This window comes from Eptesicus fuscus, chromosome 15, assembly GCF_027574615.1.
Source record: "Eptesicus fuscus isolate TK198812 chromosome 15, DD_ASM_mEF_20220401, whole genome shotgun sequence".
Lineage (NCBI taxonomy): Eukaryota > Metazoa > Chordata > Mammalia > Chiroptera > Vespertilionidae > Eptesicus > Eptesicus fuscus.
The window spans coordinates 20,446,051-20,466,789 of record NC_072487.1 but is presented as its reverse complement, the minus strand read 5'-3'; the positions used below and the strand labels follow the sequence as shown (position 1 = coordinate 20,466,789).

Below are 20,739 nucleotides of genomic sequence, written 5' to 3'. Positions count from 1 at the left end.
TAATTGTATAGAAGAAATGCAAATATATTTTTTAAAGAATGTGAGCTGACTTGGTTGACATTAGACATTTATTACTCAATTTAGTAGTCTTTCTAAAAGTGAGATGTGAGTATGTGTAATTCCATTTATGAACTTCTGTGATAAGACTATTTTGATATATAACATCATGTTGATTCTATATTATTTTTCTTTTTAAAAAAAGAATATATGATTATTTTTAAAGTCAACCATTTTCAGGTTATGGATAATTCAGCTAATAATGTTTGTTTTATAAATTGGCAATATATTTCTTCATTTCTAAAATCAATTTAAAATAAAATTTCAAGTTTTTATAGAGATTCAGACATTAGATGGAAAGAAAATTTTATATATATACACTCTTGGATAAGATATATGTACATTTTAACATATTTAATATTCTGTCTTCTTCCAAGAGGATTTCAGTTGATTTTTCAGAGAACATTTAAGATGTCAATAAATCTGATGTAATTGAAGTGCGGCTGTAATGTGTATAAGTTAGATATTTTATATATACACATATTAGAAATTTTAAACATACATATGTGTTTAACCTCTACTAAATTTTCAGGGAGATATTATTTTGGGAGAAACTTTTTTTTTGAGGTAGCATGTCTTTTTAAAATATTTTTATTTTGAAATGAATATATAATGTCTTGACAGGTTTGAAATCTATACATTTCCTAAATAAGTGAGATGATGTATGTAAAATGCTTACCTACTGCTAGGAACTCGATACATTTTTGCTAAATGTTAGTTAATATTTTACTATAGTAGGAAACAAATTAATATATTTAATTTAAAATTACTAGTAAGACAAAACAATTGAACTTACAATTATTTGCAACTGTTTTAGCTTTGATTTTTTTCTATTTATTAAGCAGTATTTCCTCAGCCTCTAGTGTATTAATGCCATACAATGATGTTTGAATTTAGTGCAACATGATTGGATATTTAATTTTTATATATAGTAATTGGCACACCACTTCAAGTCTTTTGTTCCTTCTCCTTCTACTCTGTATCTTCTACAGGACTTTTTGATAAAAATTACTTATGTGGATCAATGTGAAAAAGTAATTATGCCTTAATAATGGTCAGTTTAAAGAGATTAGTTCCAATTGGAGGTATTTTAACACCTCCTTCACTGATCATTTCTCAGCTGATTAAGTATGGTCTAGCACCACACCATTATCTTCCAATACTGTAACTGAAAAGTGCACAGGATTTTTGATATTAGAGAAAAATAGTTTATTTATAAAATACTAATAATTCTTAGCAAGAAGAGTTAGCTTTTCAAAGAGTCTAAGATTTTAAGGGCAACAAATACAATAAACTTCTATAGACAAGGGGGATTGGTTGTCTTGATAAGATTTTAAGGGCAACAGATAGAATAAACTTCCACAGACAAAAGGGGATTGGTTGTCTTGATTTTACTAAGCCTGTAAAAATAGCACTTAAAAAAGATAAGGATAAATAAGGATATATGGCGGTATACATATATACTCAAATATATTATTATACTTATTATAATTATACATATGATTGTTAAGTTTAAAAAGCAGATTAATAGAGTATTGTATGGATGAGGGACGAAAGAGTCACTTAAACAATGGAGTAACTTGACAGACACTACTTTAGCCAGGTGATCAAAGTCAGTATCAACAGTCAAATTATGTTGATAGTATGCACCTTTTATACGATATGATGAAAATGGCACTTTACTTCAGTGATCTTCCTCCCTCAAACTTATAAGCTCATTCTAATCATGAGAAAAATATAGACAAATTGTAATAGCTGGGGCATCTTAAATTATGCCTGAATAATAATACTCAAAACTGTCACTGATGTAAAAATAAGTATTATCACAGTCAAGAGGTGCTGACTTGACACTAAATGTATTATGGTATTATGGATTGGATCCTGGAACAGAAAAGGAGATTAGAAAAATAATAAGCTATCAACTTCAGTTAAAAATAATGTATGAATATTGGTTTATTAATGTACCATATTAATTTTAGAGGTGCATAATAGGGGAAACTGGGTGTGTGAGAGTGGGAGGTTTAGGAGAACTAACTTTTCCTGTAATTATAAAAATTGTTCTAAAAGTAAATTATATATTTTTTAAAAAGCAGGTTAAAAGGCATAATTACAATGGTTGTTCTTCTTTTTTAAGTCTTAAGTAACAATCCCAAATTTATCATTAGTGTACTTTGAGAGATGAGATTATAGAGCAACTTTTATTTATATTTTTCCTATCTATACTTACCATTTATTTTTAAATATTTTATTGATTTTAGAGAGATAGGAAGGGAGAGAGAAACATCCATGTGAGAGAGAAACATTGATCAATTGCCTCCTATACATATACCAACTGGGGATTGAACCCACAACCTGAGTGTGTACCCTGACTGGGAATCAAACCGGCAACCTTTTGGTGTATGGGAAAGCCCTCAACCAACTGAGCCACACCAACCAGGTCATATATTTATCTTTTTAATATGGAACTTTAATTCCTTTTATTTACAGAAAATTAATAATATGAAACTAATAATTCACATATAATCCCTTCTCTCAGAAATAACACTATAACATTTTTTCCAATGCATATTTGCTGAAATCTATTTTTATACACTATATATAATCTTTGGTGACTTGCTTATTTCACTTGTTTATCATTTATATTTGTCTGTATCAACCCTCAGCATGATTAGAATGCTAAACTAAATACTTGATACATTTTCATTTGTGTTGATGCACATTTTAAAATTTCCCTTGAAATTTGTAGCAGTTTATACTCTCACTACCATGTTCTTCAAATACAGTAATCATAAATTGAATCTGGCCAATATTTTAAAATTAGGAGATTTCCCTTAGAAATCCAAATTCCTCGCTTCTTTTGAAAAATTAGTAGACCTGGGAGTAGTAGGTCACATTCCTCTATGCAAACAGTTAGCTGGAGCAGAATAACTACTGACACAAATTGCCTTCTACTCACTCAAAGTAAGGCTGAGTGTCATGTGACATTTCACTTATGCTTTAAAAAATGGTTGTGTTAAGAGAAATCTGAAATACTTCTGTGTATGTATATCTAGGACAGTGATAAAAGGTGTGCTGCCAGAGAGAGGCGGTTAGGGGAGAGAAGACCACATTAAAAAATACACTGGGATATATGTGTGTGTGTCCTTATAGGAGTAAAGAATATATTTATATATTTAATATTTATACAGTGTCTATTGCACAAATTCTAAAGCTGTAATTTCAAAACCAACACAATTGATTTTACTTATTTATTTAAATTTCTGGCTCCTATGTGAATTTGTGTTAATCACTACTTTATTTTTTAAATCTTTATTGTAGAAAGTATTACATATGTAATATATTTTTCTCCCATTGAACCGTTATAGCCCCCCCCACACACACACCCCAGGCCTCCATCACCCTATTGTCTGCGTCCATGGGTTATGTATATATGTATACAAGTTCTTTGTTTGATCCCTTCCCACCCAACCAGCCTCCCCTACCTTCCCTCTGAAATTTCAGAGTCTGTTCTATGCTTCTATGCCTCTGGATCTATTTTGTTCATCAGTTTATGTTGTTCATTAGATTCCACATATGAATGAGATCGTGTGATACTTGTGTTTCTCTGACTTGCTTATTTAGCTTAGCATAATACTCTCCAGGTCCCTCCATGCTGTCTCAAAGGGTAAGAGATACTTCTTTTTTCCTGCTGCATAGCATTCTATGGTGTAAATGTACCACAGCTTTTTTATCCACTCATCTACTTCTACTTCAGGCATTTGGGCTGTTTCCAATATAGGGGTGCATATATTCTTTCTGACTGGTGTTTTAGGTCTCTTAGGATATATTCCTAGATGTGGGATTACTGGGTCAAATGGCAGTTCCGTATTTATTTTTTTGAGGAAACTCCATACTGTTTTCCATAATGGCTGCACCAGTCTGCATTCCTACTGGCAGTGTACTAGGGTCCCCTTTTCTCTACATCCTTGCCAGCAATTGTCATTTGTTGATTTGTTGATAGTAGCCATTCTGACAGGTGTGAGGTGATACCTCCTTGTCGTTTTAATTTGCATCTCTCTGATGATCAGTGACTTTGAGCATTTCTTCATATGTCTCTTGGCCATCTGTATTTCTACTTTGGAGAAGTGTCAATTTAGGGCCTTTGCCCATTTTTTAAATTGGATTTTCTTCCTTTTGTTAAGTTGTATGAGTTCCTTAAATAATTTGGATATTAACCCTTTATCAGATATATCATTGCCAAATATGTTCTCCCATACAGTAGGTTCTCTTTCCATTTTGTTGATGTTTTGTTTTGTTTTTTGCTGTGCAAAACTTTTTTTTATTTTGATGTAATCCCATTTGTGTATTTTCTTCTTAGTTTGCTTTGCCCTGGGAGATGTGTCTGCAAACATATTGCTGCGAGAGATGTCTGTGATTTTGCTTCCTATAGTTTCTTCGAGGATTTTATGGTTTCATGGCTTACATTTAAGTCTTTTATCCATTATGAGTTTAGAATTATAGGCCAATATCACTGATGAACATAGATGCTAAAATCCTCAACAAAATATTAGCAAATCAGATCCAGCAATATATTACATACATTATACAGATGACCAAGTAGGATTTATTCCAGGGATGCAAGACTAGTACAATATTCACAAATCAATAAATGTTATACATCACATAAAAAAATTTAAAGACAAAGATCACATAATCATATCAATAGACATATCAATAAAAATAATTCTACAAAATCTAGTACGCATTTTTGATAAAAACTCTCAGCAAAATGGGAATAGAGTATGGTATATCATATGGTATATCAACATAATAAAGGCCATATATGAAAAATCTACAGCCAACATCATACTCAAAGGACAAAAATTAAAACCATTTCCCCTAAGAACAGGAACAAGACAGGGATGCCCACTTTTACCTATCTTATTCAACATAGAACTGAAAGTGCTTGCCACAGTGATCAGGCAAGAAGGAAACATAAAAGGCATCCAAATTGGAATGGAAGAAGTAAAACTGTCATTATTTGTAGATGACATGATATTGTGCATAGAAAAATCTAAAGACCACCAAAACACTACCAGATTTAATAAAGGGATTTGGCAATGTAGTAGGATACAAAATTAATACACAGAAATTGATGGCATTTTTATACACCAATAATGAAATCTCAGAAAGAGAAACTAAACAATCCCATTTACCATAGCAACAAAAAAATTAAGATACCTAGGAGTAAACTTTACCAAAGAGGTAAAAGACTTGTACTTAGAAAACTACAGGACATTGAAAAAATAAAGAAGATACAAACAAGTGAAAGAAAGTACTGTGCCATGGACTGATAGAATTAACATCATTAAAATATCCATGCTATGCAAAGCAATCTATAGATTCAATGCAATTCCTATTATATTACCAATGACATATTTCACAGATCTAGAACAGACAGTCCAAAAATTTATATGGAACCAAAAAAGACCCCAAATAGCCGCAGCATTGGAGGGATCACAATACCAGATATTAAGTTATACTATAAGACTACTGTAATCAAAACAGCCTAGTACTGACACAAGAACAGATATATAGATCACTGGAACAGAACAGAGTCCCCAGAAATCTACCCAAGCCATTATGCTCAATTAATATTCACAAAGTTAGGCAAGAGCATACAATGGAGTCAAGACAGTTTCTTCAACAAATGGTGTTGGGAAAATTGGACAGATACATGCAAAAAATGAAACTAGACCACCAACTTACACCATACCAAAAAATAAACTCAAAATGATAAATTGCTTCTTTAATAGTATTTTTTTAAAATTTTAAAGTTCTGTTATTGGTTATTGAGGTCTTTCGAAGGAATGCTGCCTAAGTATGAAATCTTTTACTGTTATAGTGACAATATCTACTGATGGACCATTTTTAATGTCTTCATGAATATTTGAATTATTTATCATTGCAGCTTCCTAACTGAATATTTATGTTTTTTGCATTTTAATTTAATGATGACTTAGAAAACTCACTTATTAAAAAACACAGGACTGCTTATTGGATATACCAATAAATTAAGTTATATTTTCCTCTTTTATTCTAAATTTTTGTTTGATCTTGAACCATTAAAATTTCTTTGGAAATGATAGGATATTTGATATATTCTTCATAGTTTTTTTTTAATGAAACCTGGACAAGAGTAGGCAGTCTTTGAATATTGTTTAGATTGGCATCCCGATAAAAGGATATGATTACTGGGGGGAGAAACGGGGTCGGTAGATAGAGGAGGCTATAGTGGGGACAAATGGTGATGGACAGAGATTTGACTTGGGGTGGTGAACATACAATACAGTGTACTGATGATGTGTTGTAGAATTGTGCACCTGAAGCCTTGATAATTTTGTTAACCTGTGTCATCCCAATAAATTAAAAAAAAGGAAAACATTTAAAATAATCTAAAAATGATATAGTTTATAAACATTATATATTGGGTTACATAATAGGAATAATAATAAAAGAAGTCAAAGTTATACAGTTATTAAAAGGGTGATGAAAAAATTGGGCAAAGTCCTTTATAATTTGGAAGGAAAGCCTTAAAGTGTTTTAATTGGATGTTCAAAGCAAGGTAATAGAATAAGTTTTTATTATATTTTAAGTGTGGTAAAGGTACAATATATGAACAAGACTGAGGAAAAAGCTTAGTAATATGATAGAATAAAGGTTGGGAAACAAATCAGGTAATGTATATATAAAGGAAATATAATAGTATAAATCACAGATAGGTGCTCCCACTAATTATAAAAATTACAGCTTAGAATTAGGAAAATGTTGCCAATCCCTGAAAAAAAGAAAAAAGTAGTAAAAAATCAGAAAAGGGTAATATTTCGCATTCTTGGTTCAGAAAAGTTAGGCATATATATTTTTCTCATAGTCTTTAAGAATATCGTTTAGGCCCTGACCGGTTTGGCTCAGTGGATAGAGCGTCGGCCTGCGGACTGAAAGGTCCCAGGTTCGATTCCAGTCAAGGGCGTGTACTTTGGTTGCGGGCACATCCCCAGTAGGGAGTGTGAAGGAGGCAGCTGATTGATGTTTCTCTCTCATCGATGTTTCTAACTCTCTCTCCCTCGCCCTTCCTCTCTGTAAAAAATCAATAAAATATATTTAAAAAAAGAAAATATCGTTTAGGAAACATGGGTCTCTCCCTCTCTCCCTCTCTCTCTCTCTCTCTCTCTCTCTCTCTCTCTCTCTCTCTATATATATATATATATATATATATATACACACACACACACACACACACACACACACACACACACACACTAGGAGCCCGTTGCATGAAGTTTCGTGCAATAGACTTTTCCTTCACCTGGCTGCCGGCACCAGTTATCCGCAGCAGCAGTTTTCCTCTGGCCACCCGCAGATCAGAGCGCCTCCCGCCAGCACTATCGGCCACCTGGAGAGGAACTCCGATCGGGAGGCGCTCCGATCGGGCGGGTGGCCAGAGGAAAACTGCTGCTGGTGGAAAACTGGTGCCAGCAGCCACGCAATCAGCCACCCCGAGTTCCGCCACCAGCGTCTTCCGCAGCGCCGGCCTAAGCAGCGCCTGCCATTTAAGCCGGCGGGAGGAGCAGGGGTCGGGGACTCGCGAGTCCCCGCCCCCCCGCTCCTACCGCCAGCCAATCAGCCACCCTGAGTCCCGCCCCCCGCGCCTCCAGCCAGCCCAATCATGGGCGTAGCGGAATGATGGTAATTTGCATATTACCATTTTATTAGGTATGATATATATATATATATATATATATATATATATATATATACGTATATATATATTAATTATTTTCAGGGATACTCGATCCATATTATTAATATTAGAATCATAAGATTTGACTTTGCTTGAAATCAACAAAAACAGTTTTAACTAAGAGTTAGTATATTTTATTTTTGTAAATGAAGTTGTTAATTTGAAATAGCAAATATGCATGGATTTTAATGTTTCAAGCATATTCAGTTAGGATGGCAATAGAATTTTGCAGAATGCTAGTTTTCATGAACAGGTTTCTTCAAGCTTAATGTTTCTGTGATTTCTGTTGTTAAAATGTGGTGCTTACCATTAGCAATTTATCTGACAGACATAAGAATAAATTTCAAAAGAGAATACTATAAACTATATTAACAATTCAGAGTTTTTTGAATTGTTATTATTAAATTATAATGCATTAAAAGCTAATTAGGCCTATAGTACTATTCGTTTCCTTTTTCCAGTTTTAGATCCCATGGTATTGCATAACTCTTGATGATCAGATGGTGGATTGAGTATTTCATGAGGAAATACATATGTGTATAATCATAAATTTGAAATAATTTATAAGTCAGTGGTGTGTATCATGCAACCATGCTTTAAATTTTTTCTCTTGCAAGTCTGTATGACAATATTATTTATGAAAATGTTTATACAGTCTTTTGGTTGTTTTGTAGAATGATAGAAGTTAAGCTAGTGCTGATTTACAGATTATTATTGAAATGAAATTTTCATTCTCTGAGTAATTATGACACATTATATTTAAATATTTGCATATATGTGAATAATATAAATTGTATTTGCAAATATGCTTTTTAAAATAGGTATTTCAACGGCCATCTTTATCGAGTTTAGAAACCTTAATGGTGTCACAGAAGTCTGAAATTGAGTATTTACAGGAGAGACTGAAAATAGCAAATGAAAAACTGTCAGAGAACAGATTGATCAACCAGGGTTCCTCAGAAAAGAACATCTGGACAAGTGTTGAAGGGAAACAAAAGGTAGGGACATTTTTATCATTTTTGTGAATTTGTCAGAATGAAGTTGGCAGTGCAAGCAATAAACTTAAAAAAACAAACAGCCACATTTACTTCTCTGCTTTTAAAAAATATTATGTGCCAAACATTCAATAAAATAATTGGGAGAAGAACGTTTTCCCTTTTTAAAGACTGAATATATATTCCTACTTTAATTAATGAAATATATTAGTGTTATTATACCTGTTTTGCAATAAATTAATGTTCATATATTAATTTATCTGTAGATTAGATAAATGCATTTATTAGATACATTAATCTACATAACAATTTTAAAGTGGTATAGTCACTAACTCAATATTCTAATTTTAATTATAAGAAATAGATATCTTAATTTTTTTCATTCAATGATATTTAAATACTGCCCATGTGGAATATAAAATATTAAATGGAATTTAAATTAATATGTACAGTTATAAATACTGAGATTTAAAGGCATAGCAATAGTGAAAAATAAACAATTTTGTAGCATATTTGTTGTCAATTAATGTCTCAGGTTTCCCTTTTTGTAGTATTCATTATATATTCCTGTTATGCTGCAAAAAATTCTTTGAACATTGACTAATATTAAAACTTCATAATATCACATTGTAAATATGTTATTTCTAGACGAAATTGAAGTAAAATTTCCCTAAAAATAAGTTTTAGACATGTCTTTCTCATACTTGTTAGTTCCGCAACAGAAAATAATGTTTTTATTAAGTAGTAAGCCATGATTTTAAGATAATTGTTTTTGGTTCTTTTCAGTTTTTCCTGAGTAGAACAAATTATCTGAATAAAGAAAGCATTTAAAATTAGATCCATGTTTCTGTGGTACTTTTATTTATTCCCTCTAATGTTAGTAATTTTCAGAAAAAATGAGCTTTATGTATATATGTATGATGTATGTACTTTTTTTATTTAAGCATAACTGTATTTTATGTTTCTTGCAATTTTGGAGTACTTTCATGGCATTGAGCATTATTTAAGTGAAATAAGACATTCCTAAAATTGAAAGAAAACATTACAGGACCTAATTTGGTTACTTGCTTTATTGCTGAAGTTTAAAAATGCATTGACTTGCTGTTTCATTGCTTTTAACAAAAGTCAAGAAAACAAGAGGCATATTTTTAACAAAATTTTTTTTCTTTCATAAGGATATTCAGTAAGTATGAACAATATGTTGCTCAGCTTAATAGTTGCTTTTACATATTCCTTCTCCAGATTGGTATATGAAGCTGTACATAATATAAACACACATTCATGTCTCTAGTTAGCCACATTATAGTTAATGACCATATGGTCATTACGGTATAAGATCTACTGTCTGTTGTATTTATATTCCTCAAGCATATTGTTCCTTCAACTTCACAGTGTGTTAAACTATTTCAAAGGGGAAAAAATCCTTTCCCTCTTGTTTCTGGTTGTCCTATCAAGTGTAACCTTGGACCCTTATAGAGCAATTAGACCAGCCTCTATCCCCTCCTTTGTAATGAGGTTTCTTGCATTTCTGAGTCTATAACCCTTTAGTCTTCCCTAATGGGACATCATTATTCTGAAAGAAACAATGTAAATGTAAATGAATATTCTCATTAACGAGTCACAGAGAAACCTTTAGCAGTAGCACTGTGGTAATTCCGCTTGTTATTTCTCTGGTATTCCATGCAGGATTTTTTTTTTTTATAATTCATTATTAGTATTCAAAATTACATGTTCTTGAATTTTGCATGTCTTTCATAATCCAGTGTTCCAACTAGTTCAACCATGTCCTTGTTTTATTCTCGAGGAACCACCTGTGAAACGTTCAAGGTCTTTGTCCCCAAAGAGCTCTTTCACAGACTCAGAGGAGCTAAAGAAGCTGAGAAAAGCTGAAAGAAAGATTGAAAACTTAGAGAAGGCACTACAACTAAAGGTGAACATTAAATCATTCCTTTAGTAATAACCTTACAAAGGTAAAGATAGAAAAAGTAAACATTCATTTCACAAATTACTGCTTATCATTTATCTTCCCTGAATTTAAATATATGTATAAAAATGTGTGATCAGTTAGTCTTGTTTTAATATTTCTGAGGATCATAAAGTAATAAAAAATGCTATTTGAAAACTATCACTTTAAAATTATTTGGGAATATTTTGGCTTAATATTGGAAATACATTTATTATAGTTTCTCAGAGGAAAAAATAGAACTATAGCAACTAAAAAGCAATTTCTTGTGCTTTTTTATATAAGATAAACAAGAAGACAAGTGGGTTAGAAACTATACAACTTAGCTCAGGCCACTTAGTGTCCTTTACAGAAACATTACATAGTCAAAATGGTAAATAAATATACATTATTTTTTCCATTTCAATTGAATTTGTTTTAGAATATGTGACATTAGAATTGGCATTCTACCAGTGTTTAAGAAGTATATACCTTTCAGCTTATCTTTGAGAGTTTATACTTTCCAAGTTATACTCTGAATTCTATTTCTCAGAAGAAGTTGGTTGTGCATATTGAATCAATGTTAATTGAGGACTTTTATTTTTCTGAGATTTTAATATGGCTAATCTTGTCATTCTTCATTTACTACTACCTGAAGGCCTGCACTATTTGAGATTTTGCCACTTAATTGATTCTCAAATAGTTTTATGATATTCTATGACAAGCCCAACTTACATATGATTAGTCTAACACATTTAAAGCTTAGATTCTTTGTCATATAATATAGATTACTCTTAGGGAGAAAAAGGTTTGATTTACATTATATATAGTCTAGAACAAAATATGGTTTAGAGGTATAGTTAGGCATGGCTACAATTAATATTTTTTTTGCCTTTTCACTAAACATTGTGTTAATTTATATTTATTCCGAGTTAAACTGTTCTCAAATAAAGGAAAATTATTATCTATTTTTTCTGCCCAAAATAAAATAATCGGATTATGACCTCAGCTTGTTAGCAGTTAGCTTACTTAATTTTGTATGCCTGGAGTTATTTGCCTATTTATCTGTTTACTCCAGAACTTATTAAGCAATGCAGTTAGTCAAGCAAAGTGCTAGTCACTTATACAATAGGAGAAAAGATGACTTTCTATCACTAAGATCCTTTCTCTAGATAAGAACATGCTGAATGATTAGATAAATCTAGTGTTTTAGTGTCAACATTTGGGTATTACAGGATATATGGGCATGTTTAGGAAGTCAGTTTATCATTTTCCTCTTGCATAGTTCTTGAAATTCACATATCACGGCTTCTATCCTGTATTAATCTGGATTCTACAGAGAAACAAAACCAATAGGTTATAACCCTTTAATCTTCCTGAATGAGACATCATTATTCTAAAAGATAGAGATGTATATATAAAGAGAGAGACAATGATTTACTATAAAGAGTTGGCTCATGTTATTATGAAGTCTGAGAAGTCCAAGATCTACAGTCATTAAGCTGGAGATCCAGGAAAGCCAATGGAATAGGTCCGGTCTTGTCCAAAGACCTGAGAACCAGGAGAGATGATGGTGTAAGTTCCAGTCCCCGTCCAAGTTTGAGTGTGAGGGCAGGAGCTCTATGTTCCAGCTCAAAGACAGTCAGGCAGAGAGAAAGAAATCTTTCTTACTCAGTGTCTTATTCTATTCAGGCCTTTAATGGATTGGATGAAGCCCACCGCATTACAAAGGGCAATCTGCTTTTTAAAAAATATATATTTTTATTGATTTCAGAGGGACACACAGAGAGAGAATCATTGACTGGCTGCCTCCTGCATGCCCCATACTGGGGATCAAGCCTACAACCCAGGCATGTGCCCTGAGCCTGAATGGAACCGTGACCTCCTGGTTCATAGGTTGATGCTCAACCATTAGGCAATACCGGCTGGGCAGAGCAATCTGCTTTTTTACTCTGCTAGTTTAAATGTTAATTTCATACATAAACACCCTCACAGATACACCCAAAAATAATGATTAACCAAATATCTAGGCAATGAAGTTGGCACATAAAACGAACCATAAAATATCCCATTTAGTAGTAGAGGATCTCCACTCATTTGCCCCTAGTATTCTGTGTCCCTTGTCTTTGGCAGGAAGGAAAAGAGCAATTCCAACATTTTTAGAGCTATTCTCCTCCACCTCTTTAATTTCTTATTTCAGAAAGTCTCAGTAGCATTCTACTAATTTATTTCTTTTAGCTAATAACAGGTCTCTTGCATGAGGCTTCAAGTTTATTTTTCAAAGTAACATTGATTTTCAGACCATTTATTTTTCATCTATACTTTTTCTATATTTCTTTTTCAAGTTCATTTATGATAATCATGAATTTCAAATGTATGTTTTCTGTCACAGATTAGCAAGATAAGGCAAAAATGGGAGCAATATTTTTTTGCATGTCATCATTTAGTAGGGAAGAATTTCTTATTTTAAAGGAGTAAAAGAGTTGCCAAAAATGGGTACTGTAATCAAGTGCATATAACAAAAGAAGTGGGTAAACAAAACCTGTATTGTAAAGCAATTCTAAGGAGAATGATTGGGCCCAGGGTGCTTTTTAATTTACATATATACACTTTGATACATTGAAATGATGGTCTTTATTAGATCAGCTGTAAGTCATGCATATTATTTTAATACTAGTTTTGAGTTTTGTAAAAATATTAACACACTCTCTTGCTCAGTTTTCTTTTGTGGCTAGTTGTACAAGTTTTCAAGATGGGTGTCCAGTGTTCTAATAAAAGAGCCAACAGTAATAGAAGCAATGAAATCTATTACAAAAATCCCATCCATTTTCAAATCCTGACTTCATGAATGTAGTGAACTAACAACTTACAAAGTATAATTTGGAAAGCAATGCATCAGAGCTTTATGAAATTCATACTATCCTTGAGATCACAAATACCATGAATCTCTGCTCTACTAGCTTACATGCATTTGGCAACTTGATTCCATTAGTACTTTTCTATGACATTTAATAACATCAATATATCTTCTGATTATAGTTTTGTGTTATTTTTTAATGCTCTCATATTTATGAACTTTATACATTCTGCTGAAATTAAACATCCATGCAATACTTGCATTTTATGAAAGTTAAAAAAAAAAACTTTTTACTAACCCTACTCTCATTCCCTGAAGATTGAGCCACTGTTTCATTAACAGTGTTTATACTCTCAGTTTGTCTTATGCCTGTCAAGGAGCCTTTGTTCAACTGGAAGATTAGATTAAGAATCCTTCTATTCTTATGAACTCAAACTAAAATTGCATATATCATTGAAGAAAGTCAGTTGATACAACTTTCCTATTTTCTAATGTTTTAGTTATTTAGACTTGTTTGTACATAGAAGTTAAACATAGAAGTTAGAGCCTCTAGTTTAGCTAGTTTAATTGCAAAATACATAAAAGGTATTCAGTAAATGTTTTATTGAATGATCTAATAAGTGGATTTAATTCAGTGACTGTCCATTGCATGTTTTTGTGTGTCCTCTTAGGAAAATGTAGTAATTAGTGATGTTACATATATTTTTTATTCCTTATACTTGATTTTGTTATAAGAACTTCGGGGATAATAATTCCCAACTGAATTGCAATTGTTTTGACTTAAGCTATTATAAGTAAAAATGGGACCTAAATAATCATAATCCAAACTACACTTAACTTGTATTTTTTAGAATATTATAAAAAAGAATTTTGATTATTCTTTATAAACATTTATTTTGAGATATATAAAACTTTTGACTGATATATATCTGTTCTTGTAGTAAAATAAGAAAAACTTTTATTTGAACTATATATAATCTATATAGCTAACTAGGTTATATTTATATAACATTTTTATGTTATAAATCCTTATAACAGGATGTGTTTATTGATTTTTGAGAGAGAAAGCAAGAAAGAAAAACATCAGTGTGAGAGAGAAACATTGATTGGTTGCTTCCCATATGCTCCCTGACCTGGGATTGAACCTGCAACCTAGGTATGTGCCCTGACTGGGAATCGAACCTGCAACCTTTTGGTGTACGGGACGATGCTCCAACCAACTGAACTACCTGGCCAGGACTTTACTGTCTGTTTTGAAGTAGGCTAAAGGAACAATAGTCTGTAGGATTAATTTAACCCATGTATTACAGTTGAATATTAGCATTATCAAAGCACAAATTAATGGATGAACCTTTAGTTAAAATAATTATTATATATTATATCCATGAAATTGATTTATCAAATCTCTAACTTGATTTCATTTTAAATAGTTTAGATTTTAATAATTTAATAAGAATTATATAAACATTCTAGGAAAAAAGAGCTGTGGTACATTTACATAATGGAATACTACTCGGCTATAAAAAAAAAAAAAGGAAGTCTTTATCCATTTCGACAGCCTGAGTAGACCTGGAGATTATTATGCTAAGCAAAATAAGCCAGTCAGAGAAAGACAGCTATCACATGATCTCACTTATATGTGGAATCTAAAGAACAAAATAAACTGACAAACAAAATAGGACCAGAGGCATGAATAAATGGAACAGACTGACAGATCTCAGAGGGGAGGCGTTTGGGGAGGATTAGAAGAGAGCTACCAAAGAATATATGGTATATGCATATATGCATAGTCCCTGGACAAAGCGAATAATGTGGTGAAGCCCCAGGGGGGACAGGCAGAGTGGTGAGAGGCTAAAGGACTTCAACTCCTATCAGCACTTAACACCCTGTATTTAGCCTCTTAATATATGGTTCTTAAGTTGAAATGAACAAAAATGAATTCAGGAGCCAGGATTTTTAACTATGATATAAACCATGTTACTTTTTAGCACTTGGTACACAAAGGACTCAAATACTTCCTAATAACTACTTAATAGAATTACTGAAGTTATCCTCCTAGACATTTATTCGAAGTAGAATGAAAAAAGAGCTATACTAATTGAGACAGGTAGAATTGCAATAAAATAATGCAAACTCTCTATTATCTTACTATTGATAAGAGAAATAGATACTCAAGGAAACAGTGAATTTGGCTTCCAAATGATAAGAGCCTTAAGGAAGCTGAGTTATGCTTTGTGCCTCTGTAGGGCAATCACAGTGCTCAATTAATTTAGTCGTCATAATTTAAATCTCTCTCCTTGTATATTTTACAGAAAAAGAAATGAAATTAATTTATATAGTGTTCTTAAGATTATGCATGCAGCTAACAGGAGAAAGCTTCAGGAATGGAATTCAGATCTTTCTGACTGCCATGTGCCTACTATCTAACCTCACTATACTATTAGAGAGTACCTCTTGACCTCGCTAAATAAGTATACAAGTTCCTTCATACAGAAATATGAGAGCTTAAAAAACAAATTTGAAATTCTCAAGGGTAAAAAAACTCAAGAATTTACTCACTTTACTTTGAGAAACATAGTTCTCATAAGTATTATAAATATATCCTCTGAATTGAAAATTTGGCCGTTATAAGTTCATTTTGTGGTTATATCTAAAAATAAAGATTTGTCATGTGTGCTTTATTTAAGACAATTGTTTAACTGAGTAGTGTTTGTTTGTCTATTTCATGACCTCTTCAAGAGTACTAAATCCAGCTTTCCCATTTTAGTTCTTCATGGTACAACCCAAAAGGCTAACCTGTACTACTCCTAGCATAGGTCCAAACTGATTTTCTTCCTCTTGTGTAATTATTGTGCCTTATAACAGACTAATCATGAATACATGGGCTGAAGAATATTAAAGTCACTTATATAAATTATATGTGCACTTATAATTAACAAACTAATCAGGTTAATATATAGACAAATCCTTTTGTTGAAAAATAAAACATCTATAAGATTGGCTTAATAAATATTTGTATGTATTAACAACAGGGAAAGAAAATTTGATAGCAAATCTTTGAAATTACTTAATCAGCTTTAAAAAAATCAATGAAAGTCAAATTTATCAAGCAATCCTGTGACTTTAGGAATGTTTTTTTCCTTAAATTACATAAGTAGTATAAATTCATTCATATTTATATATTATTTTATTCTAAATTTCATATTTTGATAGGAAACCTTTTATGTGTAACGTTATGCTAATACTTACTTCAGACTTGTGTGCTTGCTTTTTTTGTGTTCTATAGAGCCAAGAAAATGATGAGCTAAGAGATGCCCATGAAAAACGCAAGGAAAGGCTACAGATGTTACAGACCAACTACAGGGCAGTAAAAGAGCAATTAAAACAGTGGGAAGAAGGCAGTGGCATGTGAGTTACATAGCTCGTAAAGGCATTTCCCTAAATATTAAATGGGATGGAATAGCATCATATAAGTGTTTTAATGGCTTTTGTTTGATTTTAAATAAATTATTTGTTAGTTAAATCTTTATTGTGAATTTTTAAATAGAGAATATAATAAATGGAAACAGAGAAATATGCTAGCAATAACTACAGGTTTTTCTATCATTTGCAGAAATCATTAGCATAAGTAATTATGAATTCTTATATACATTTTTACTTCATTGGTGTAGCTTAATAAATGCTATAACTTAAGGCAAAAATTGTTCATTGTTCATATTTATCTGATTGAAAACTATTTTAAATAAATATTGGTGTTACAATATTTATTACTCAAAAAGTATTTAAGTTTTAATTGAAAGACAGAGAAATATGAAGTTCACACATATATAGTTAACTATCTTAAAACTAATTAAACTTAGTATGTAATTTGAAAATCTTTACTATCCATCAGTTTGTTCTGCAGCTTATCTGAATGAATTGGAGGTCTCAGTTCAATTGCTCTTGAACAGGTGTTCAGATGTTGGTTAGTCATAAGTGACTCCCCTGTTAACAGTATCAACAAAGGGCAAAGGACTGAATGAGTACAGAAAATCTACTTCCCTCTCATCTTTTGAGATGGATCCTTTAGGGCTGTGTTGATGGTACACATTGGTCTATTCTATAGAGAAATACTATTTCTAAATTGGCCAGTACAGCACTTTTACAAAATAAAAACGAAGAGTTTATGTACAGAAAATGAAAACATAAAGTGCATTTGGCATGTTTTGTAGATCTAATTGTCACATCTAATTTTCTTCCTTTGAAGAATGGAAAATGTTTCATATTGCTTGTCAGTAAAGCAGTGATAAAATAATTTAGATGCTCACCTAACTTTCTAGTAGTCACTAGAAGTGTGAAAACTACTTTCTCCCATATTCACTGATAATAGCTTGATTGAGTATAGCCTTTTTTAGAAACTGTGATAGTCTTACAATGTATGTTTTATTACTAGTGGAATGAATGAGAAAAATAGAATATCATGTATCTGCTTGAAAGTTTGCTTTCCACAATAACAGTTTAACTTTTTAGGAAATTATGATACAGGATTTTAATTTCTATATACTTAGGTTTTAGGGAATTCATTCCATAAATAGTGAGCTTGAATTAGATGTTTGGTCAATAGATATTTTTAAAATTTAGGGAATATTTATATGGATTTTTATTGCACTTTGAATATGTTAAGGAAAAAAGCAACTTTATTTTTCTGATTTCAGTCCTATTTTTAAAATAAAGAGAGCAGATCCCCAACAACTTCGACAAGAAGATTCCGATGCTGTATGGAATGAACTGGCCTATTTCAAAAGGGAAAACCAGGAGCTAATGATTCAAAAGTGAGTTTCTTTTTTTTTTTTTCTTTTAACAATATGGGCTTAGAATAAATATTTGGGAGAAAGTTTTTGTGAATTAAAGGCCCTGAGAGAAATGCCTTAGAAAATTTGGAAATGAAATCATCTTTTTTAGGCCAATAAAAATGTTAAAAAGAACTAGTTTGTAAAATATATATGTATAATGCAATAACAAGTTGCACATTAGCTAGCTCTAGCTGTAACTATATAATATGATCTAGGGATTGTGTTAATTAAAGTGGCTCTCATCTGTTGGAGGTGTCGCTCTTCATTAGCCTGTATTTTAGACACTGCCGTGCTTCATTTTTGGAATGAGGTGGAGAGGGGATAACCTAGCCAGCCATCCTTGTTTGATCTCCTAGATACATACGCAGTGCAGAATGCCTGAGCTCTCTTGGTTCCCTGCCCTGTCCTGCTAATCCCAGTTGAGCTCATTATGGTGTAGCCTTGCTGCTACTCTTGGAGCCAGAGCTGTCCAAGCTAATTACTGGTAGCAGCAGAACTGCCTGTTAAGGGTCTGGTATGTATCTGCTAACATGGTCCTTGGTAGTGACCTGCAAAAGACACTAGGGAATTGCTTTCTTTCTTGTTGTGCACTGCCTGTCCTTTGGGCTTAATGCTGATCCCTCACATAGGTCTTTTAGCTGCCTTAAGTATAAAACTTGATGAAGGATTCTCATATTTTAGAAAACATACAGTTTGCTTCCTTGATCTTATAATTCACAGGCTATTATATTCAGCTTGGAAAAAAAAAAGAACACTTTTTTTTTAAACAAAAAGGAGATAGAACAACATAATTAGCTCTTTTGCTATTTAACTATTTTCTCATTTAGAGTTAATTTTTGATATTCAGAGCATGCAGTTTTGGGGAAAGTTTGGATATTTTTTAGATTACTAAAATATAGCATTATGTGTGGCATAATATAATTAAATATTGAATTTTCTTAGCTATAAGTCAAAATCTTATATACTATATAATAACACATGTAACTTTAGATTACTATCTTTTCTGTGTAATTGTAAACATTTGAACAAATGATCATATCAGATTTAAATGTATACTTCCAATTACCGCTTAAAGTGTACTACACTCTATTAGTGCTAATTTCTCGATGCTAATAATAGTCTCTTATCTTGAAAATCATTTTATAGATTTGTCCCAGAAACATTCCTTGATAATTTTAATAGCGCTATTGAGTTATAATTCATAAGACATATAATTCACTATATAAAGTGAATAGTTCAATAGCTTTTAGTATATTTGAAGAGTTGTGCATCACAATAAATTTTAGAAGATTTTCATTAAGCCCCCCTAAAATCCCAACACCACTTAGCTGTGATCTCCCCAATTCTTCCACTCACCATTCCCTCCAACTACCAGCCCTATGTAACCACTAATCTACTTTCTGTATCTATAGATTTGCTATGTTGGACATTTCATATAAATGAAATTATACAACTTTTGTTCCTTTGTGACTAGCCTCTTTTCACTCTGCATAATGTTTTCCTAATATTTATCCATATTGTAGTACATATCAATTCTTTCTCTGGTAATCTTTAGTGTTCTTTTTGTCTACATAAATGAAAGTTAATTTTGAATTAGGTGGAGAAGACCTGATCTACTTAGTTGCAAAATCTAGTCTATTCAAGAAGACTTCAGACAGAGTTTAGCTATAAGTGGGGATTATTTGAGGTATATTTTATTCATTAATGAAATAGAACTAAAGAAAAAATAATAAGTCCTGTTTAAGAAAGTTAGAGAACTGTTAGAACATTCTGTTCATTCAGCAATGTGTGTATGTTACAGGTAGCTCTTTGAATTAAATGCTAAGAGTCATTACTAAAAGTGTGGAATTTTTCCTTCCTGAAATCTGTTTAAATTCATTTGTGATAGCCATTTGTAAATGTCAGTATTAACTTAGTTAAACATAGTGAAATTTGGGTTAATAAACTTTAAAGAATGATAAATAACTGATATAAACTTTAAATTATATAGTAGTGCTTTGTTGGGGGAGGGTTGAGTTATTTTGTGAAACATTTATTTTAGTTAACGAGTATATTTGAGCTACTGCTCTGTGACAGGTACACTGCTAGGTGAATGAAATGAGAGTATTAGACACTCTCTAATCTCAAGGAATGTCCTTGGAAAAATGTTCAGTATTAAATGTTCAAATGAAATATGATCCTATCTAACAAAGAGGGAATATGCAAATTGACTGTCACTCAGTCACAAAGATGGAGGCGCCCATAGCCACAAGATGGCGGTGCCCAGTCCCCTCAGC

General features: G+C 32.0%; 1 protein-coding gene across 1 annotated transcript in view; it reads left to right on the top strand.

The window, feature by feature from the left end:
* Positions 1-20,739, top strand: part of CNTLN (centlein) — a 275,134-nt gene that overhangs the window by 140,641 nt on the left and 113,754 nt on the right. Inside the window, exons 9-12 of the mRNA XM_054727420.1 lie at positions 8,659-8,835; positions 10,637-10,762; positions 16,918-17,039; positions 18,326-18,442. Of these exons, the coding sequence (XP_054583395.1) occupies positions 8,659-8,835; positions 10,637-10,762; positions 16,918-17,039; positions 18,326-18,442 (542 nt within the window). The remainder of the gene's footprint in view (positions 1-8,658; positions 8,836-10,636; positions 10,763-16,917; positions 17,040-18,325; positions 18,443-20,739) is intronic.